The sequence below is a fragment of the Tachyglossus aculeatus genome, chromosome 24, assembly GCF_015852505.1.
Source record: "Tachyglossus aculeatus isolate mTacAcu1 chromosome 24, mTacAcu1.pri, whole genome shotgun sequence".
NCBI classification, from domain to species: domain Eukaryota; kingdom Metazoa; phylum Chordata; class Mammalia; order Monotremata; family Tachyglossidae; genus Tachyglossus; species Tachyglossus aculeatus.
Window position 1 is genome coordinate 12,756,700 of NC_052089.1, and position 24,145 is coordinate 12,780,844.

General features: G+C 41.5%; 1 protein-coding gene across 1 annotated transcript in view; it reads right to left on the reverse strand.

The window, feature by feature from the left end:
- Positions 1-24,145, reverse strand: part of CRYBG3 (crystallin beta-gamma domain containing 3) — a 100,289-nt gene that overhangs the window by 55,371 nt on the left and 20,773 nt on the right. Inside the window, exons 2-3 of the mRNA XM_038766203.1 lie at positions 20,446-20,512; positions 9,913-10,325 (exon numbers count right to left, since the gene is read on the reverse strand). Of these exons, the coding sequence (XP_038622131.1) occupies positions 9,913-10,325; positions 20,446-20,512 (480 nt within the window). The remainder of the gene's footprint in view (positions 1-9,912; positions 10,326-20,445; positions 20,513-24,145) is intronic.

The following is a 24,145-nucleotide window of genomic DNA, read 5'->3' on the forward strand; positions in this document are numbered from 1 at the left end:
GAAAGCACAGGCCAAGCCAAGCATGAATGATCAAAACAAAGTAGAAGTGGGATGGAATTGGGGAGAACTGAGAAGTGACAGAGGAAAACACAAAATAATAAAGAAGGCATCAACAAAACGGAACAGATTAAAAATGTCCGAGGTAGTCCCGGCTATGTGGCTCAGTGGAAAGAGCCGGGACTTTGGAGTCAGAGGTCATGGGTTCAAATCCTGCCTCTGCCACTTGTCAGCTGCGAGACTTTGGGCAAGTCACTTAACTTCTCTGGGCCTCAGTTCCCTCATCTGTAAAATGGGGATTAAGACTGTGAGCCCCCAGGGGGACAACCTGATCACCTTGTAACCTCCCCAGCGCTTAGAACAGTGCTTTGCACATAGTAAGCACTTAATAAATGCTATTATTATTATTATTATTATTATTATCCCTGAGAGAAAATGAAAAGGGACCTGGAGTTAACGCCCCTGGCCTGTCAAGTGGGAGGAAACTGCGTTGCTTTGGCTCTCAATGTCTAAAAAAATACATTTTAACAACAATACAAAAATGCCCCACATCCTCCTAATTGTTCTGCTTAACCCCAGTGGGTAAATTTCATTTACATATTTACTTGGAAATGTAAAATCACCACACCTACTTCTCTTTCCTGGTGCACAAATCTGAAATGCTTTCCTTTCTGACATCATTTCCCACAGTTTATGGCCCCTTATGGATCCTCTCAAAGACCAGCTGAAGAATCTTGCCAGGAAAAATCAACTTAGACTCATACTTTAAAAAAAAACCACAATCTTCTGAAGCACCCAATGTACATAATATTTATCTTAAACCTCTCCTTCTGCAACTCAGCTCAACTCAAAGAAGACCCTTTCACAGCAAAAGGAAAGTTGTAATCTGAATGACTATGTTCTTAATAACAATTTTAGTGGTGTCTACTGCTTTTAAAAGTTAAAAAAGAAAGTGTTAGAAACCGTCATTCCAAATGGAGGACTTAACAACAAAAGTTTAGCCTTGTCACAATTTGGATCTTTCCACCCTCAGTCAACTATTAATCCATGTAATAAGTGGAGAAATATAAGCTTATTTGATGAGATATAAAAAAACCCTGCACTGCGTCCCAAAATACTAAGCCTTTTTACTTATCTTTGTGGAATAAATTTTACTACTAATTTAGAGGTTATATTTTTTTGCTTGGTTTTTGAAAATAGGGACAATAGCAATTCAAATTTTAACCTGTTTTCTTGGGATGTTTGTCTTTTCAACCTCTTTATGCTAATAAACCACACCAGAGGAGAGGAAGAGAATCTAATTTGTCCATCCAGTGATGTGCTCAGGTGCAGGATTTGTAATCAATAAGGAAAAAATAAAAGTCAATTACACAATCCACTAACTCCATCTGCCTACATGCTAAGTATCACAGGGACTCCAGTGTCAATGACTAGTACCTGCTTTTACGATAAGGGGCAGAATACAAATGGGGATAGCTTGTGGGAGATCAATCAGGGGTATTTATTGTGCACTGTGTGCAGAGCAATGCATTAAGCACTTGGGAAAATACAACAGAGTTGGGGGATGCCATCCCTGTCTACAAGGAGCTTATAATCTATAGGGGGATGCAGACATAAAAACAGATTAAAAATAGAGGAAATAGTGGAGTATAAGAATATTTACATGTATACTGGGGGGTGGGTAAGAATCAAAGTATTAAAAGGCACAGAGCCAAGTGAATAGTGGACACAGAAGACAGGCTGGATAGGGGAAATAAAGGGCTTAATCTGGGAAGGCTTCTTGGAGGAGATGTGATTTTAGTAGGAGGGCTTTGAAGGTGGGGAGAGTGGTGGACCATCAGATGTGAAGGGGGTGACACTTCCAGGCCCAAGAGGATGTGGGCAAGGAGTCAGGGGTGGGATAGATGAGGTAGAGAGTAGGTTGGTGTTACAGGAGTAGTTACTTAATGTCTCTGTGCCTCAGTTTTCTCATTTGTAAAATAGTGATTAAAACTGTGAGCCCTATGTGAGACACGGACTGTGTCCAACCTCACTAACTTGTATCCCACCTCAGGACTTAGAACAGTGCCTGGCATATCCTAAGCACTTAACAAATACCGTTAAAAAATAAGAAGAATACATCAGTGAGGCTAAATAGGAAGGACAGGGCTGATTGAGGGAGCTGTTAATATGTTTTGTTTCGTTGTTGTCTCCCCCTTCTAGACTGTGAGCCCGCTGTTGGGTAGGGCAACTTGTACTTCCCAAGCGCTTAGTACAGTGCTCTGCACACAGTAAGCGCTCAATAAATACGACTGAATGAATGAATGAATGAATGACAAAGATAGGAAACAAACCCAGGGAGTACCAATGGGTCACTTCACCAGAAAAATGTTTGCTGCCTCAAGAATCAGCTTCCACTATGAAATGAGAGCACGTGGAAGAGGGCAGAAGAAAGGAAGCAGAAAGGGGAATGAGGAAAATGGAAACAGTGAGGAAAAAGGGGTTTCTCACCACAGTGTCTCAATTAGATTACAGCACGAAACTGCAAACATAATAAGAAAAAGTATGTAGAAAAGGTCTTGTTTTGATTATAAACTTTACCACTTTAATCCATTGATAAAAGCAGCTTCTCAGATTTTATCAACCAACATTAACAAAAGTTATCATTTCAAATATAAGCTACACACAGGAAAGTCATGGCCAAAATGATTAGCTTTTTATGTTTTAACACGCCTCAAAGATTTTTGAGCTACATCAAAAACTTACACACCTACTTCTACTCCCTAGGTTCTGTAATAGCACTTATATGCACTGTAGTAAAAAAAAAAAGCCCTTGAGAACTTCTTTAAGATGTGCGTGATACTAGCCTCTGATTGCTTTCTTAAGATAGACAGTTTCCTTCCCAGACCTATTTTGCAACTACATAAATAACAGTGACTTCAGGTTGGGAAGAACAGGGTTTTTGTTTTGTTTTGTTTGTTTGTTTTAACATTGTAAATGTGACTATTTGAGAGGGCCAGAATGAGAAAAATACTACTAAAATGACAGATCAATGGCAGTGTAAGGTTTCTGACCAGTGAGATTCAAACTGCTTTGGAGAAACTGCTTCCAGAAGCTGAAGAGTCTCAAGTCCACTCATTAGCAATACCATCAACCACTAATTATGGGCTTCAATTCTAGTTTCCTTGGGGGGCTATAGGTTGGGAGCCTCCATTCCCACATCAAAGACTCTCTAGAGCAGCAGACTGATGAATATTCTCTTCAGCGTTTCTAGGCTTGGGCTCAATTTGCTTGAAAAGCCCAAGTCCTCTCTGCCCAACACCCAATGACTCCAAACGCTACGGTATTTAAGGAACACAGATGCAGGCTGATTTAGAAACAATCACTGATGTTTGCAAAGGCCTAACTTTAAAATCCAATGCTCAGGAAATACATTTTCTTTTAGAAGTCCATATTCCCGGTCTATGGTAGATTCAACACTGTTCATCATCAACTTTTTCAACTTGAATATTTTCTTTACCACACTGCTGTTAAATGACTTATTAATGATTTACCCAATGTTGGGTTAATTCTATCTGAATATCTGAGAGAAACCTACGACAATCTACGAGAGAGAAAAATAATGAGGGGAAAAAATAATGCATCTCCACTGTGAGATTTTTAAAGTGCCACGTCTGTGTTTTATTTCTATGCTGTTTGGGTGCTAGCTTAAAGAATCACCTACAATAATCCACATAATCCCAACCCAGCTATTGTCAAGCATTTTATAACCACTACATCCACTTATTGTTCTGCCCATTATAAAGGGTGTTAGAGGACGTGAGCAGAGATCAAAGATCAGCTGCTGAGTGAGCTTTGCATCAGATTAAACTTCAATTCTGAACAAAAGCCTAGCTGTCTCCCTCACCCACCTAACAAAAACCTCCTGAAAACCCCTGGAGACAGAAGGCTCCCCCTGACTAGCCCCGTGTCTCCTGACCATGTCAACCAGTCAGACGCTCCTAAACATTTGACTTCAATTTATTGTCATTCATTTTTTGGCTTATTTGGCTGTTCCGGTTGTGTCCACTTTTTCCTCCTATTCCTAACGAATGTACGCAGTTGGTCTCCGCCTGTCTCCCTCATTAGACTGCGAACTCCTTGAGATTGGTGACTGGGTCTTAAAACTTCAATTGTATGCTCCCAAGCACCTAGGCGAATAGGCATCAATAAACTCTAATGAAGCCAGTTCTTTTTAACACACCCGACTAATTCACGGTTTCAGAATAAGTACTGTTAAACTGGTAAAACCTGACCTAAAATTATGGCATTTTAAATTATTTGCCTGGATACTAAAAGTTTGGCAAGGAGAACAATATGGGAAGTAAGAGGAGTTGGGGCTCTCGGGGTATTCTCCATCAACAACTTCTATAGCTCTGTACAAAAAGACATCATTCTTTTTCATTTAAAAAAAAGATTACCCAGGCTAGTAGAGATGTGGATCTGTATATATATATATATATGCTTGTACATATTTATTACTCTATTTATTTATTTATTTTACTTGTACATATCTATTCTATTTATTTTATTTTGTTAGTATGTTTGGTTTTGTTCTCTGTCTTCCCCTTTTAGACTGTGAGCCCACTGTTGGGTAGGGACTGTCTCTATATGTTGCCAATTTGTACTTCCCAAGCGCTTAGTACAGTGCTCTGCACATAGTAAGCGCTCAATAAATACCATTGATGATGATGTGGACAAGTGCACATTATTGAATCCTTCCTCACTCTAAAACAACGTTTCTCAAAAATATTACTATGAAGCAGTATGGTGGAAAGAGCACAGGGCTGGGAGTCTGGAGATCTGGGTTCTAGTCCTGGCTCTGCCACTGACCTGCTATGTAACCTCAGGCAAAAAAACTTCTCTGGGCCTCAGTTTCCTCATCTGTAAAATGGGGATTAGATACGTGCTCTACCTGCCATTTAGACCGTGAGCCCATGAGGGACACGGACTCTGTCCGATCTAATTATCTTGTAGATGTATCCCAAGATGTATAAATAGATATATATTGATGGTGAAGTTCACCTATGACTGCTTATGTGGCTGAAAAGCCCAATGCGGGATCCACGATCCTGGCCACATTGGACACCGAAAAAAGACTGTACATTGTTGTGTTACGCTTACTGTTTGCTTCAACACAACACATATGTATGGTCACATCGCAAAAAGGTTATACTGTCTTCCCTTTGCTAACCTTGACCCACTCACTTATAGGAGGTAACAATTCCCCCAAAAAGACAGTGTCTGGAAAAACAAAACAAAATCAGCAGTGAGCTGGGGGACCTACATCTTTGCTGATGTTTTGTTCTGTTTAACCGCTCCCTGGAAATATAACCTCCTCACTACACCGAAAAAGTTTTTCCACAAAATTGTCCCAACATACCCTCCTGAGGCTTTGCTGTTTGTTGCCACTGTTTCTTTTATCTGACAGACTTCTGCATCAAGTAGATTAAAGGATCAAGACTCCACAGGCTAAGGTATTTGTTTCTGTCAAGCAGCCAGCTGAAAACCCTGGGCATTACTGACCTTTCTTCTTTTGTTCTCCTCAAACACTATTCTCTGACCTCTTGAATTCCACCTTCCCTGGCTCCAGGCCTAGAGTCATTATGCAGTTCCTGAATGGCAGCCCAGATCAGAGCACAGAATGACCAGTGGATCCTGAGCGAGGGAGGCTTTTGTCCCTTAGATTCCCAACATTTGGAGGGATGGTGCACTTCGGGAAGTTCAAATGACAATTTCTGACACGCAGCACTTTCACAGTTCACCCTTCAGTTTGGTCACCCAACGACTGATTACCTCCTTACCCGGCCCTTCTGGTATAACATTATTATTCCTCGCCCAGTTTTATGGACTCCCATACCAAATTCCGTCCTAAATGCTGTTGTAGTTCACATTATTCCTTGCCAGTTTGATGGGCTCCCGTACCAACTCCCATCCTAAATACTGTCCAAGTCCACAGAGAGCTACTGTTTACTCAAAGTACGGCAGAGAAATAGCATGGCCGAGTAGATAGAAGACAGGGCTGGGAATCAGAAAGACCTGGGTTCTAATCCTGGTTCTGCCATTTGTCTGCTGTATGATCATGGGCATGTCGCTTAACTTCTCTGTGCCTCAGTTACCTCATCTGTAAAATGGGGATTAAGAACGTGAGCCCCTCATAGGACATGGACTGGGTCCAACCTGATTAGTTTGTATCTATCTCAGCACTATGCTCAGTGCCTGGCACCTAGTAAGGGCTTAAACACCATTTTCCCCAAAGGATGCAAACTTTAAGCAGTTTACAAAGAATGAAGAGCTTGAGATTCCCTGGTGGACAGGAACATAACGGGAATACAGTCTCCTGGTGATTGTAGGCTATAGAAGTCAATCAATCAACAGAATTTACTGAGCACTTCTTGTGTGCAGAGCACTGTACTAAGTAACGTGGGAGAGTACAATATAACAGAGTTGGTAAACATGTCCTCTGCCTACAAGGAGCTTACAATCTAGAGGACTCGTGTTGAAGCAGGCCAAAATTTGTGAAGGAGGGGCAGGATTAGTCCAGATGGATGCAGTAGGGAGTGAAGTCAGAAGTCTTGTTTTGCTTCTATAAGGTCCCAATTTAGTATTTTACACTAATCACTGCCTTCATGCCTCAGTCAATAGTTGACTGAATCACTGGTTACATCTCACCCCTGAAAGGTAGGCTGTCTCAGTCTTTTGCAGAAAAGGAGCAGTTCTTAGTCAATGCTCCTTGGATGTGACTGTTTATCTCTGGGATTGTTTCTGTGTATCTGGGGGGGTAAAGACCCAATGAAGCAAAACCTTGGATGACGCAGAAGAGCCGAGCAGGGCTGAGAAACAACAGCACCAGCTAGACCTGCCTCTCTGAGCAGAAGCTTCAAGGGCATCAGAAGACCAAGGAGCAGAATCAAACCCATTGCCAGGCCCTGCACATAACCAATGCAGCAGCAGGAGGGAAGGGGACACTCTTTTCACACACACATTGAGGAATGGACAGTTGGCATTAATCATCCATGGACACAAACCTTAAGATCTCAAAATGGACGGTGTCACTTCTGAACTATAAATGTCTACTCCTACCTGAAAATCTCCAAGTAGTCTATGCAGACTGCCAAGGAAATGTCAGTCAGAAAGGGACAGGGGGTAATCAGAACAGATAGGGCTGTCCATCTTGGGCAAACAGTTTGAAATCAGAGCAAATACTGGGGAAAGGAGGGACTCCAAAGTAAAAGGTATTTGCATTTTAAAGGAGTGATTGGTGTGTTTGTATGTGTGTGGGGGGGGGATCATTAAAGTCACCCTGGATTTTAAGCAAAATTAAATCCTGAAAATCTTAATTTATGAAACATGCAGCCTGGATTAGGATGAACAACCTGAATTATAAAATACCTTTTAATCCCTGTTTGAAATACAGAGTTTGCAAATAGTCTCAGGCTCATCTATAAGTAGGTAGAAACACTGGCCATCCTTACAGAATGGCTGTGAATGCCATCCCCCACCAAATTGAAAAAATAAAATAATAATAATTTTGAGATACAGAAAACTTCATAAAACCATGTTGCTATTAATAGGTTAAAGGTTTCAAAATGGAAGTTTTCTTTAGCAGGAAAAGATTTTTAAAAACCTTGCTTTAATTTTTTTACATTCCATAGGAGTAAAAAACAGTAGCAATTCCACAGACTCTGTGATTCTTAGTACAAGCTTTGCCCGAGCTTGGACATTTGAAAATAAAATATGAACAAGCTTCCTGGAAAGCAAAATGCTTTTCAAAGCATTTCATATACATAAAAACTTTCACAGGTCTCAGGTCTCCTGTAAGACTTCGGATCTTTTACTACAAAACATTACAACAAAATTCAAATGTGGAGTTCAACCTTCAGATACTATACGAATGTCTGCCTTGTATTAATAATACCTTATACTCAAGAAACTCAATCCAATTAAATGGAAAAGCCCATTCCAATCTTCAATGGAAGGCTAAAAAGAGTCCATTTAAACTACCTCCTCAGCAGAAGGACTCATTCAACTGTAGCCCCGGGTTATGTTAGTTTTACCATTAAACATTTCCTTTTATTTTAAGAGGGAAAGAATACTGTTATCTTGTTGCAATAGGAAAGATACTTGGCTTTGCTATAAAAATCTAGATCTGAACAAGCAGGTATAGTTACAAAGTTTTATGGGAGGGCAATGATGACAATAATAATAATAATGATGATGGGATTTGTCAAGCGCTTACTATGTGCAAAGCACTGTTCTAAGCGCTGGGGATCAGGTGATCAGGTTGTCCCAACGGGGGCTCACAGTTTTAATCTCCATTTTACAGATGAGGGAACTGAGGCACAGAGAAGGTAAGTGACTTGCCCAAAGATACACAGCTGACAATTGGCGGAGCCGGGATTTGAACCCATGACCTCTGACTCCAAAGCCTGGGCTCTTTCCACTGAGCCACGCTGCTTCTCTACCATTCTTCATCAGGTGACAAACAAATGGCAGCATATAATACTGGCACCCAGCAAGTCAGTGTGCTTGAAACTTTCCTTCCAATTCTCCCTCAGTAACTCTCTAGACAAAACAAAATCAATTTAGACCACTCAATTATTTCGGTAGGTGTGAATATAGCTCAAAGTAAGAATCTAGACAATGTTGCCAAACTTGTTGCTTTAACTGACAAAGTCATTTTATAAAAGAATCTACATACAACCATGCAAATGTGGAAACATGACAAATGTGTTTGCCACTTGGGCACATTACTGTGAACCACAGAAGGGAAAAAGAAAACTCAGGCCCATTTCTCCTTCACACTGGCCTGGCCAGTTCAAGATTAGCTGTGCTCCCAAGACTTAGTTTACTTTTGCAATTCCCCTAGGTTCTAGCTCAGAAATCTGCCCAAGGTGAAATTCAATAACAGGTAAAGTGTTCTGCACCTCAGAGACTTCTGCATTATTCCAACCACCTTGGGAAAAATGATGTGTCAAATCACTGGGCAGCGTTTGTTACCCTTGTAGCTATGAGATTATTTTACAATATACTCAGAATGTATACTGAGCCCAATACAAGAAGCAGCATGGCCTAATGGAAAGAACACAGGCCTGAGAGTCAGAGGTCATGGATCTAATCCCAGCTTCACCATACATCTGCTGTGTGACCTTGGCCAAGTCACTTAACTTCTCAGTGCCTCAGTTACCTCACGTGTAAAATGGGGATTATGACTGTGAGCCCCATGTGGGGACAAGGCCTATGTCCAACCTGATTACTCTGTATCTACCTCAGCGCTTAAAGCAGTACAGGGAACATAGTATGCGCTTAACAGACACCATAAAAAAATACAGCCACGTGGGTTTACGGCAGAGAAAGCACATTTTCTTTAGTTCACCCGGCGAAACTGAAATAGGGCATAATGAACAGTCAAATGTAATGCCTCAGTAACCACAAGAAAAGCTGGGGAAGATTGTTCAAACAGCCAAGAGTCTGGAATTTCATTTCAGCTTGTATCCAGCTCACAAAGTGACCCAAAAGTTTGACTCCAATGCCTAGGGCTGCTAAAGTGGAGACTCTCTTTCCTCATTTTTTATGGAACAGAGCTTATTCCTAGAAGCATCTCCTCAAACACATTCAGGGACTCAGACCTGTCCTCTGGGGAGAGGGCAGAAGCAGAAAACTGCCTTGCCATTTTGGGGGGATCAATCTGGGTCCCTGATGTTCTTTGTGCCCCTGCCTCACTGGTTACCGTTCCCTGTGGGTACCATCCTACTACATAGAATGGCAGCTGCCACTCACACACCCACACACTTCCCACCCACGGTACAAGCTTTCCAAAAGGTTTTCCCCATCATCGGAGGACTTTGCACCATACAGTAAATTACCCGGGTTATTTCAACTCGGGGTTGAGCTTACTTTATGGCCTCACTGCTTTCTTGTCCATTCCGTTGTGCAGCATCCTCGGAGACACGGGTCAAGAGGCTGGCGTTGGCAGGGTCCTGCTTCTCATTGGCAGCAAGCGAGTTGCTCGCTTCCTTTGGTAGTCCTCCTTCGGGAAGGGAAATGGGGCTTTGAGGAGAGTCCTTTTCGGTTTTCTTGGGTTCTTCTTTGAAGGGAGGCTGTTTGGCTTCCCCCAGAGACGATTTGGCAGATATATTGAACAAGTTTCCAAGGAACTGGAAAAAGCCTTCCCTCGGCTGCCGATCGTTATCAGTCGTCTTGATGTCTGAAGTTGAACCAGGAAAATCATTTGGCATTTTGGAGTCTTCCTGCATGGGGGGATCAATCCGCTTCTCTGGGAGGCTGCCCCTGTCTGCACTTTGGATGATCTTTAAAAACAAAAAAAGAAGCAGCAGATCAGAAATGTTGATAGCTTAAAAGATTGTTTACAGATTATAAACTGGTTGGCATACGTCTCCTAGGCTGAAAGATGAGTAGTTCTACAGGAATGCTGAATATAGTCACAGGGAACATGTACGTATCCAGCACTTTTCAAAGTCCCAAATTAAGCCTTAAATAGAGGAAACAAGATTATATAGCTGGTGCGCAACTGTAGCAATTTTTGAGAATCAGGAAGTTGGTTTAAGACCCAGCAACCTTTGCAAAAATCTTAGCACATCAGCTCAGACATGTCAAAGCAACCCACAGGCATTAGATAATTAACTTTAAAAAGGATCAGAAATAATGGGAGCTCAGTTTCAATAAAAATGTCACTTGTAAAATCAGACCATGGAACAAAGTACATTAGAAGTTGATAATTTGCAATAAATTGGAGACAAGCTACCAACTTCTGCAGATAGAAAAATGCTAAGTACACCACATCAAATAGATCAGCTTGTTTATACGGTGAATTGAAGTAGGACTTTCACTGAAGGAAATTGTTTTCCCCAGGGATGTTCTTTTACCACCCTGTAATGATAAATCAATCAATCGTATTTACTGAGTACTTACTGTGTGCAGAGCACCTCATGCTAATAGGGAATTCTGTGTTAAAGCTCAATTTCATCTTCTGCGGTAAAAGTTTCATATTTTTCCATATCCCTGGCTAAAAATCCATCATTGTTAATCAAGGAGCAACTTATTCCAACAATTTTGTTTCAAAGAAGCAATTCTTAAAGAATTAGTTTGATATCATATCTTGCTTTAGCATAGGTGTTTTTTAAAAAACAAATTACTGAATAATCTCTACCACGGTCCATGATAATAATATTTTACCAGTAACCGTGGTTAATTCAACAATATTTGAGGGCTTACTGGGTGCAGAAAACTAGTAGACATTCGGGAAAATACAGCAATAGTCAAAGACAAACGAAGGTTATTGCTTTACATTTCCAAAGGGTTCATGGGCATTCCCAAAGAAATGCAACATGGGTTTCTTCATGTTGCCAGGAAGCACAGTGAAAGCAAGCCAAGAGCAAATTAGAATTGGGAGGAAGAGGAGGAAACTTGCAGAGTATACAAAATTAAGAGTAATGTGGTAAACGGGTCATTTCCAACAAGTCCTTTGGTGTTTAAGGCTACACAACCACCTCACCCTTCCATATGGTGATGATAACAATAAAAATGGTATGTTAAGTGCTTATTATGTGCCAAGCATGGAGCCCAATAATGGCATAGATACAAGATAATCAGATCAGACACAGTACCTGTACCATTTGGGGAGCCAATATGTTTAAGAACTGGGCAACTGTTCCTTTATTACCTTTTTCTCTACGTGTGTTCATATTCTGCACAGCTAGATGGATGCTTAATAATAATAATGGTATTTGTAATGTGCTTACTACTAAGTGCTGAGGTGGAAACAAGAGAATCATGCTGGAAACAGTCCCTGGCCATGTGGGGTTCACAGTCTCAATCCCCATTTTACCTATGAGGTAACTGAGGCACATAGAAGTGAAGTGAATTGTCCAAGGTCAAGCAGCAGACGTATGGCAGAAGTGGGATTAGAACCCATGACCTTCTGACTCCCCAATTTATGTTCTATCCACTACACACTTATGTCAGTACTGCTCCCCTTTTGGTCATTCACTCTTGTACCTGTTTACCTTTAAAGACCTGAGTCCAAATACCATATGAAACCAACTAGCGTGGAAGCACATGAAATGCACACCACTACTGAGTAAAATCAATCAATGGACCCTATTAACTGAATGCTTCCTCTGTGCAAAGTACTGTACTATGCACTTGGGAGCATTCAATAGAGCTACTAGACATGATGCCTGCCTGCCCTTAGGAGGAAAGCAAAGTTGAAACAAAAGGCTCACAAAACTAAGGTAAAACTGTCCACAGGCAGTGGCAACAAACTAAAAAACCCATATTGCACTGCGAAACCCCAAATTGAACACTATCATTTCTAAGTGGAGCTATAACCTCATGCCAGTAATTTGTGATTATTGAATAATCCAGCTGATTTCCATTTCAACAGTAATGCTCTATTCAGGACAACATTGTCCATGTTTGTCTGAACAAAAGAAATATCACTCTGGGTACTTGACATAGGTGTACTTCCTAGACTTGAAACTTAATGACTCTCTCCTATTTGAAGGGCATGAAACTGAAGATTGTATGTACCTACAAAATACCACTGTATTCTATCTAGTTTATGATTCCTTTGTTTCCCAAGACTAATGAATAAAATGAACTGAGATGTCATTCAAATAGTGTGGAATTGAAAGCTAGCTGAAGAACATGACAAGCAATGTGGACCAGTGGACAGAGCACAGGCGTGGGAGTCGAAAAGGACCTGGATTCTAATCCCAACTCCACCACTTGTTTGTTGAGTGACCTTGGACAAGTCACTTCACTTCTTGGTGCCTCAGTTACCTCCCCCAGTAAAATGGAGATTAAGACCATGAGTCCCATGTGGGACAGGAATTGTGACCAACCTGATTTGCTTGTACCTACCCCAGCACTTAGTATAGTGCCTGGCACATAGTAAGGACTTAACAATTACCACAATTACTAGTATTGCTAGTATTGTGACGAGCATGGGAACCTCTCCGCTAAAAGGAAAACCTCTTTGCCCAAAGAATCTGGCATTCCTTGGTCTGCACTTTGACCACCCACATGTTAATATGGATACATTGCTTATGGAAATGAGGAATCTGAGCAGCACTGTCTTTAAAGAAGAAAAAAAAAAAAACATGTGGTTCTGTTCTAAAGTCATGATTTGGAGAAAAACTGGAGTCAAGTCACCCAAAAGTCACTTTTGGAGAGTTGGAGCCAATATGTTCCAAAACAAGTATAACTTTAGCAAGCATTTTCTTCTGTCTTCACTTCTGTGCTTCCACTGTAACACCAGGAAAAAGAATCCCGCCCACCTTGGTGTTCCACCCAGTGCCGATCACATTTCTGGCCTCAATGAATTATTCATTCTTTCGATGTTACTCACTCTCAAATAATAAAGCCATATGCCACAATGTGTTGAATTTTAAAAGCTGCAATTAATGTTTTCTTTCACCAAACCCCACTATTAGGATATGAATACAGGGTAATATTTTGCAGGTACAACTGAAAATGAAGATAAGAATTGATTTTGTTTGTCCTGCATAATAAACAGTTACTTGAACAAGCAAGTGAGAAATGACTAGTTGAAAGCCTGACCCAAAAGAAGACACCTCCCCTATCCCAGACTCTCCAATGTGTGTATATATGAAGTCTTTTTCTTACTGCCTTTTTGAAAAGTAGGTAGCATGAGAAGTGAGAATCAGAAGATGCGATGTTTCCAAATTACCTCCATTCCTGTGGCAAGATCAGTGAAATCTGGTAAAGGTTAACAAGCACATTTCCTTTACAAAATGTCAGAAAAGCATTTCTTTCCATTCAAATATTGTTTCTATCTGAAGGTTCATTCCTCCCCTAAAGACAAGGATAGCCCGATAGGATTCACACTGTTTAATGCATCTTCTGCACATGCAGTTGATGCCTTCACTGCAAGTGTGTGGACATTAAAAATGAACAGTGCTCCAATTAAAAATGCCTGGACACATACTTCTAATACACTGCTTTCAGATAATATGCTACTTACTACCATCTGACAGCTTGATTCACTGGAAACACTGACCTTTAGTCTCGAACATAGATTATATTACTGATTGAAAATGCAACACTGCCTCTTCACCAAGAAGCTCTCACCAAACAGCATTAGCTTTTGGTTCCTGGGCACTCCCACAGGTTCTTGGGTTACTATGCCCAGGGTATAGTTTTCTTCATCTCTGTTCCCCAGTCAGGGATTACAAAACCTATGGCGATAAACACTTTTTTCCCCTCTAAATCTCCTTAATGTACCGAGAAATTGGCACATCTTAAGTGATAAGTACCAATGGATTTTTATCTCAGCACTTTTAAAAAAGTGAATCCGGAAGACTTGGGAATCATGACTTGGAAAAAAGAAATCTAAGTCATGTAGGCATTTACAGTTAAAATCATACAGAAATACAGCCGTCAGTGCCAAAAGCCAGTAAAGAGAGCTGACTACCCCTCAGAAGGCCACAGTTTCTGCTTAGGCGGGGTCAGCATCAGCTTGCCAAGAGTACAGTTTTGCATTGTTCTCTCAAATGAGCGGAACAAGAATGTTAACACTATCCATACAGAACGTTTCTAGGATCAAGAAATCTGCTTCTGGCCAAACCCAAATACTGTCCTGGAGAATTAAATTCCCAACCAAGGAAGGCTGGTCAGGATGGGATGGTGTTCATGGCCATTAACAAGTTTCTTCCTCTGAAGCCATTCATTTTGCCCTGTTTCCCTTCATTAATGCTGGCTCTTTGAGGGAGGGGAGTCCCAGTTTATACTGTTTCTCCACTCCTCCATGCCACAAAAATCTACATTTCCAAGAGCGGATGATACAGCGTTTTCCAGTAGACTGTGGCCAGGTGAGATCAGGGACTGACTGGCTGAGGGGTAAGCACTCCTTTGCTCATCTTTGACTAAACTATCAGTCCCAAGGTCTTCGACAAGAAACAGGGTTAGTCCGACAGGGTGGGGTAGACTATCAGGTAAACATGCATCTTGTATCTATCCTAGCACTGAGCAAAGTGCTTGGCATAGAGTAAGTGCTTAATAAATGCTATAATTAAGCTTGCATCCAAAAACATAATCACAAGAAGATCATTTACACAATACTTCATTAGCTCCATCACCAGGGCTTGGAGGAAAAAAATCAGCTCTAAGGCCCTGCTCATCAGAAATGATTTGGAAGCATAGAGGAAGAGGCTTGCCACTATGATTTGGATTTCTAAACTGTCCAAGTTGAATTGATAAACCTTAGTTTTGTGCACTGCTTTTGGCTTTTAATCCATGCCCCCCACCCCCAACACACACAAACACACTACCCCACCCTGGAGTAGTTCTGGGTGGCATCAGTGAATTTATTGAGTGCTTTCCGTGTGCATTTGGGAGAACACAATACTACAGAGTTGAAAGACACATTCCCTACCCAAAATGAGTTTGCAGATTCCACTACAGCTTCACTAGGGTGTAGGGAAGGCAGAGGGTCCAGAATGTCATAGCCACCCCTCCCCCCAGGCTGGGAGGGGACCACCCAATTGAAGCTTAAGAACAGGTATTTCATCTGCCTTTTACAGATAAGGAAAAAATGACTATCCCAAGGTCAGAAAGTAGGCAAGTGGCAGAGCCAGTATTAGATTCCAGGTCCCCGCACTTTCTACTATGCCACACTGTTTCCCAACCACAGTTCTATGGGCTGGCTGGAAAGAAGGTAATTAGATCAGAAATAATTTTGGCTATTTCCAAGAAAATTTGTCTTAGGTGACAGATGAGACTTTCTTTTTCTCATCCCGTCTCCTCCTGCCTCCCCAATTCACATGGACAGGCTGTTGAGCAATTAAGTGGGGAAAGTGCTTACTTCAGGGCTCTGCACACAGTAACGCTCAATAAATACCATTGATGATGAAAGACAGGAGGGGCAGGAGAAGAACAAAATCTGGACTGGTTTGATCAGCCCCGAGCTGGTGCCCTTGTCGCAGCTGGAGGAAGACCACATATGGAAAATCCTCAAAAATCTCCCGTGGTTGCCTGTCAACCTTCACATGAAGAAAAAACTCCTCACTCTTGGCTTCAAAGCTCTCCATCCCCTCGCCCCCTCCTACCTCACCTCCCTTCTCTCCTTCTCCAGCCCAGCCCACACCCTCCGCTCTTCTGCCGCTAACCTCCTCAATGGGCCTCGTTCTCGCCTGTCCTGCCGTGGACCCCCGGCTCACATCCTACCTCTGGCCTGGAATGCCCTCCCTCTACACATCCGTCAAACTTCAAAGCCCTACTGAGAGCTCACCTCCTCCAGGAGGTCTTCCCAGACTGAGCCCCCACCTTTTCTCCTCCTCCCCTCCTACCCCCTTCCCACAGCACTTGTGTATACTTGTACATATTACCCTATTTTATTAATGACGTGTATATAGCTATAATTCTATTTATTCTGATGGTACTGAAATCTTCTTGTTTTGTTCTGTTGTCTGTCTTCCCCTTCTAGACTGTGAGCCCGTTGTTGGGTACGGACCATCTCTATATGTTGCCTATTTGTACTTCCCAAGTGCTTAGTACAGTGCTCTGCACACAGTAAGCACTCAATAAATACTATTGAACGAATGAATGAATATGGAAGCAGAACCAGAATGGGCTGGGAAGAGCTTCTATGTTCTCACCTTGGGATGTGGCAGTTGAGAATAGGAATCCAAACTGGGAGTTCCCATTTTCCTTTCCCAAAAAGATACTTTAAAACTGAGTACAAATGATATGCATGCAATTAAATATTTTTTTAAAAGCAGGCTAGACAGGCCATCCACCTTTTGTCTGTCCCTCTTTTTCTAACTCAGACACAATATCCCTAGCTCCATTTCCCATATTTACTGACTTGAGCTATGAAAATAAAATTTCATAAAAAAAATCGTCAGCCAGCCAGTGTTCAATTTTCTTAGTATGAGTATTTGTGTCATAAAATTATTTTCTGAAAGTTATCTGCTACACATTCTATTTTTTTTTAAAAAAAAACACCTCCAGGTCTGCTAGAAGCAAATTAGAGCTTTTTCTTAGACCATATTTATTTCCATCTTTTCAGGTAACATTCATTTTGACATAAATTGAAAGAAGGTACAGAGTATATAATACAGAAAATTTTCCCTAAACTACCCTAAAAGATGACCTCTATGAAAAGCAGTTCCCTAAGTGGAAAGGGAAGTTTTTTCAAGAGATTGAAATATTGATCTGATCACTGTCCTCCAACAATTTTTGAGCACAGAGTATGCTACCACACCTAATGGTAGGTGCTCGTGTGTGTCATTTTGAGGAACTCTGAGGCTAAAATACAAATTCTAATGGACTTTGATGCTAAGTACTAAAGTGCCAACACACAAAAAGCTAGCTTAAGTATGTAATAAAACAATTTTCAAGAATAGATCAGGGTAACATATTTGCAAGAAACAGGACCATGGGCTAAACCTGCAGAGGTAAGTCATTAAGTCTGTATGAACACAGGTTCTCCCAGAGAAAGCCTTGCAATCCATTTCTTATTTTACCAAACCAGCAATTCTTGTGGTTTTAATCATCAAAGGAATTCAGTAAAAACTTTTGAAAAGCAGTATTTGTGGAGTAGAGGATACTTAATGAACACCACATATGATTTTATTACATACCTGAAGTAGTAAAAAGCAGAAATATTCCTGCCTCAGTAATCCAACCTAAAATTAACTCGCTACAGCAACTTCAAAGTAGAAGAAAAAACCACAAGGAGAAATAATGGCATATTAAAATCTGTGCTTGTGTGTGCACACGCGCACACACAAAGTGACTTTTTTATTAAGAATAATGAATCAGACCCTTTAGGGTTTCCTTCTGGAGTCCTAACACAAAATTTCCTCAATTTCTGGCTGGAGGATCAATCAATCATTAATGGTATTCATTAAGTCTTTACAGTGTGCAAAGCACCGTACTAAGCATTTGGGAAAGTACAATAGGACAGAGTTGGTAGACATGATCCATACCCACAAGGACATTAAAATAAGCTGCCAGTAAGGGAAATGGCAGAGTGTAAGTATATGTACATAAGAACTCTGGGGTGAGGGGAATATCAAGTGCTTAAGAGGTACAGATCTGAGTGCATTAGCAACACAGTAGGGAGGTGAAATGAGGACTTAGTCAGGAAAGGCCTCTTGGAGGAGATGTTATTTTAGAAGGGCTTTGAAGGTGGGGAGAAAGGTGATCTGTTATATGAATGGGGAGGGAATTGCAGAACAGAAGGAGGATGTGAGAAAGGGTTCAGCAGCAAGATAGATGAGTTTGAGGCACACTGAATAGGCTGGCGTTACATGTGTGAAGTGTGTGGGTTGGGGTGTAGTAGGAGATCAATGAGATAAGGTAAGAGAGAGAGCTGATTTGAGTTCCTTAAAGTCAATAGTAAAGAGTTTCTGTTTTTTGTTGAGGAGGATGGGTAGCCACTGGAGGTTTCTGAGAAGTGGGAAGCTATGGACTGAATTTTTTTTTTTTTTTTAGGAAAACAATGCAGGCAGCAGAGTGAAGTATGACTGAAGAGGAGAGAGGCAGGGAGATCAGGGAGGAGGCTAATGCAGTAGTCAAGGTGGGATATAGTAAGTGCTTGGATTATCATGGTAGTTGGGCCTGTCATTACTTCCCTCCTTTGCAGTCATCACCAGAGGTGATGGATATGTTTGTTTTTCTATGGGAGAGGTGAGTCTTGAAGGAGGAGGGGGAGAAGGGAAAGGTTGAGATGGGGGAAAACCAGTGGTCTAGACTTTGCCCAAATGATAAAAATTACTACCAATATTGATTTTACTGCCTCCACTGCCTAGTTGATAATAAAGAGTGTTTAATTCCTGAATTATCTATCACAAGACACCCCTCAACAGCTGGTTTGCTCTACTTAAATTCCAGTACTGTGCCAAAACAAACTTAAGCTTTATGACTGTTAAATAATTCTGTCAATTGAAAGTGGGGTGGGATCCTAGACTTTTGCCTAAATTACAATCTTCAATGTTTTCTCTTCTGACCAGAAAAGAGAAAATATTAAAGATTGTAATTTAGGCAAAAGTCTAGGATCCCACCCCACTTTCAATTGACAGAATTATTTTAATTGAAATAATTGAACTTTTCTGACCAGAAAAGAGTTGGTTCTGCTGGTGTAAAACATAATTTCTCCCTCATAATCTTTGGTGTCTAGGGGAGAAATGGCTGGTATTTGAGCTAGGTTTTGTTTTGGGGACTACAGAGGGAGAGGTGGGTGGATGGCAGGGAGGAATGCAGATCGAGTCCCCAGCAGAATGTGGGAAGGAATGAAGGGGAAAAAAAAGTTGAAAATGACTGTAAAATTTTTTCCTCAGGAAGGTGAAAGAGTGGTGAGACTTAATACCAAAGGAATTTAGATGCCGGTTACGAAAGGAATGTTTAATCAGCTCTGCCTTCGCTATGTTTAGTCCACACTGGCTGCACCTAGTAGGAAAAGATGGGTTTCGGTCCAAATCAATAACAAGTTGTGGTGACTCAGTACACTCTAATTACCTACCTAATTGCTACTGAAATGTCTTAGTTACTAAAGAGCTTCTACATGGATTATTATTTATGAACCATAAAAAAGTTACCTTGGATCTAATCCAATGACTTGTGGGATGCCTTCCAATATCAGAAGTATGCAAATCACTGAACCATGGAGCGCTCAATACTTCCCAGAGATACATTAGGTATTACAAAAAAATCCTTTATCTGAAAAAGCGCCTTGTAATTTTTGGCTCACGACCCTCTAGGTCTCTGGTGGGCCAGACAGATATGTGGAGATGAAAATGCTTCGGCCACTGACCAGGAACAGCAGGGAAAGCTGACGTGAATGGGACACTGGAAGCCAGATTTGTAAATGAACTTTGAAAGATGAGGGAATCACTCTCCAGTGGAGCTATTATATAATCTTGTCCCATGGAAGAAGACTCTCAGCTCTAACTCCACCTACTAATCGTAACACAATTGGCTGTCAAATGGCTTGCAATGTAACCTGAACACTGCACTGGCTGACCTCAATCCTGGGCACACTGAAAGATACTATGCAGGTAAGAATTTTCACTTTCAATCAAGCCAGCTCTCTTACAAGCCACCCTTCAACACCCTACCAGCCAAAAGAAACTGAAAAGTAATATCTTAAACTGATTACAGATTCACTGGCAAGAGCTTATTTACAAATTCCGCAAAACAAAGTTCTCGGGTTGTTCTCTATGCAATAACTTAATACATGCCGTCTCTGCCATAACGATGAAGAAAACTCCATTAGTTATAAAAATGGGAGGCCTACAAAAGCATCACATTATTTTGAAATCAAAGTGTAGCCTAAGAGGTTCAAAGCAGAGAGTGAACAAAGGAGATGACAAACATTTTCTTTTACAACCACAGTTTTGAAAAATAAACATTGCTCTACTAAAATCCGTATGTACACAATACCTTGGCTGGCTCTGGTGAGGGAACATTTTCTTTTTTCTCACTAACACTGACGGGTCCACTTTCTACACTGAAAAACAAAAGCCAGAGTTGTTTTGAAACCGTAAGTCAAATAACACAAACAGAAGCAAAATATTACCTTATGGTCTTTAGAAATAAACAAATGAGCAAGCCAGGGGTCCCCACGAAAATAGCAACTACACTGAAATGATACTGAAATTATTCTTTGAATTCATAGCTACTTCACACGTGGGTTTAAACATATTTGCCAACCTGAAGAAATGTTTTACCACAGAACTTTCACTACATGGTGAAACCTGTCAATGTCATAAAGCACCAGAAGGCAGGAATCTGATGGTGATAATAATAATGATGGCACTTGTTAAGCACTTACTATGTGCGAAGCACTGTTCTAAGCGCTGGGGGGGGATACAAGGTGATCAGGTTGTCCCATGTGGGGCTCACAGTCTTAATCTTCATTTTATAGATGAGGTAACTGAGGCACAGAGAAGTTAAGTGACTTGCTCAAAGTCACACAGCTGACAAGTGGCGGAGTCGAGATTAGAACCCATGGCCTCTGACTCCCAAGCCTGGGCTCTTTCCACTGAGCAACGCTACTGGAAATGGGGGGAGTGGGGTTCAAACAAGCGTGATTTCTTTTAGCCCCTAGTCCCGGGGGTCCCTGATGAACCAGCTTTTTTCAATGAACTTCTTCCAAGAAGCACACCTCTTTCTGTATGTCAGTCTGTACCTGTGTATCAAAGTATATTATCTTTGGTGTACCACTCTTGCACTCAGGACTGAGACACTAAAACCATTTCCTCCGTAATGCCCTGCTTAATCTTGCCTCTAATATTTTCTACAGGGGCAAACGAATGTTCTATTTGACCACTGGTTAGTTATTTGCATCTCATCTCCCACTTGAAAGTTCTAGGCCATATGGTACCCTCACGGCTCCCTGTGTAATGAGGCAGTTTTTAGAAAGGACAGCCAGTTTTATAACAAAGCAGTCTGGTTCTCTGCTGGTCTGTCTTCCGTCCCGTTTCTGATATAGTCCCAGGGACTTTACAGTGTTGTTGCCAATTTTCAGGGCCTAGCTTCCTTCCACTATGGTCCATAGATTGGGCACTGGGTCAGGCTTTATGCTGTTCTGGGAAGAAGGGGGTTCGGGGCTCCCCGTGAAGCACTAATGCTCCCCTCCAGAGCTATGATGCCATCACGTGCCACTGGGAGTGTCTCCCTGTCCTCTAGATGGAACAGCGGTCAGTGGCCACCCCTCACTGGAGACTTTAAAACACATTCTTTGCTCCTCCATAAAATCCCCAGACACTTTTGAGTTACAAACCTGCTGACCCGCCACTGGATATTTTTCCACTGGGCTAGGCAAATGTCATTCCATTAAGGTCCATGTGGGTCATATGCTTTCAACTTTATCATGATCCTCCCCCTCTCCTTCTGGCTAGTTCACTTTAACATGAATTTTTGAGAGCTCAGATTGGGGGAGACTCTCTGTGCGTATTTTTGGTGACAAAGTAGAATACAGATGCGTGAGAAAGAAAAAAACTGAACTTCATCCTTTTTTTTTTACGGACCCACTTTCTAATCAAAAATCTTATTTAAATGGACAACTAGAAAATTACTTTAAGTGATAGAGTTTTAACTTTACAGCTTCAAATTTCCACATTCTTGAGCAGCCCTTCTTTGCTCGGAAAACACTGTTGTTTTTAAACTCTTTAAACAAGCTGCGTGAGTCAGCCTGTAAACAAATAAAAGTCTCTATGCAAGTTCAAAGCTTCCTGTTCACAAATCTTGGTTCTTGGGTCACCGGGACTAAAGCTGCACTAAACTTTCTGCAATTGCCGGGAGCTTCGCTTAGTAAAGCAGGTTGAGTTAATGCAGATACAAGTAACACAATACTCAGAGCATGGAGGTTTTCAACAAGGGTACAAGCATCACTGGAGGGTTTTCCAAATGCTGAAAAGGGAAGGTCACTGAGGGAGTGGGAGGAGCTCATGCAGCTTCCTGGTGTGGTGAGAATGCCAGAAAACCAAAAACAAGGGCATCAGCAGTCAGAGAAGGCGGGAGGAGAAACTGCTGCTGCCTCCATTGACTTTGTATTTCTGCTAAGAGCCCAGCAAAAAGTGCTCCACAGCTCTTGAGACACCCACTCTGGAAAGCTGGAGAGGGTGACAGCCACAGCAGTTTCTCTTCTCATGTGCTCCAGCTGTTGCCATGGTGAGTAACCCATGTCACAACTGTGAGATGGAGGCAGGATGTAGTAATAGCATTTATTAAGTGGTTACCCGGTGCTGATCACTGGGAAAGAACACGTAGGTGGGTACTGGACCCAGTCCCTCAGAAGGCTCGCAATCTAAAAATAGGAACTTCAGGTTCAACCTGACCAAGGGCTTTGAATTTCTAGAAAAAAATTTAGGGCTACCTAGGAGGTTGAAAATTTCTGTCCCAGAATAAAGGCTTAGAGGGTTTTCATCCAAACTCTATGAAATTTAAGAGAATGACACCATCGGAAACCCATAGGTTTGGGAAGTCACTTTGTCCTGCCACTTTTTGAGGACTTTCTAAAATTTGCCATGCTAAAATTTCATGTGGTGCACCTTAACCAAAAATGTAAACATTTTAGATAACTTGTGAGCTCTATCAACTTGTATTTTCATATCCCCTTTTTGAAAACAGTTACTGGGGAGAGTTTTCACAGAAAACTAGGTACATATGGCTATGGGAACACTAGTGTTCAGTGCACTTGGCAGGAATTATTCTAAGCAAAGGTATTTGGATGGCTATTGTCTCTGCATCATACTAAGTCCCCAGGGAAGTACAACACAGAAGACAATCCTGCCTTTACAGATTTTACAGTCTACAGTCCAGAAAATAAAAAGGCTTCAAGTTGGAATTGGACCTCCCTGATCTCCTTCCAATGAATGAAGAGGAGATTTCTGCTCTCCCTCCCCTGGGGGGGAACCAATTCATCTAACTTTGCTTCTCTAGGCTCTCTCTCTCAGTCCACGCCATCTCTTCTACCCAGTCCAGACTGCTCTTTTCCATCCCTCCATCTTGCCTGCAGCCAATTACAGTCTTTGGAATAACCTGAAAGCTGCCAGCAAGTTTAAAGACACCAAAGTAACCCAGAAACGAGCACATCCCCTATATATTATCAGCATCCCATATATATAAGCAATCAGTGGTAGTATCAGCAATCAACCGTATTTATTGAGCACTTACTGTGTGCAGAGAATTGTACTAAGTGCTTTAGATAGGATAACACAACACAATAACAGACACTTTCCCTGCCCACAATGAGTTTGCAATCTAGAGGACTGGAAGCAATACACCAAAGTCCAAGTACAAGGAAGCGGAAGGACGAATCACCTGTAATTTTCGAGAAGAACGTTTAATGAGGATGGAGGCACAGATTGAGGTGCTGAAGAGGGTGCAGGAAGTCATGCACGTGAATTTTCAGAAAAACAGAACACTTGCAGGTGGAAGAAAACTAGGAAACAAGCTCAAGTACACCTTTGTGGGAGTGCCAATCAGGCACTACCAGAAGCAAAAGAACCACAGGTGTAGAAATGAGGTATCTCAGGAAAGTTGATTGAAAAGAGGTGCCAATGACCACAGAAGGGTGCCACAGAAACAGGTGAACTAGTTTATTTCAGGGTCCTCTTCCAAGGCCTTCTTAAATTTA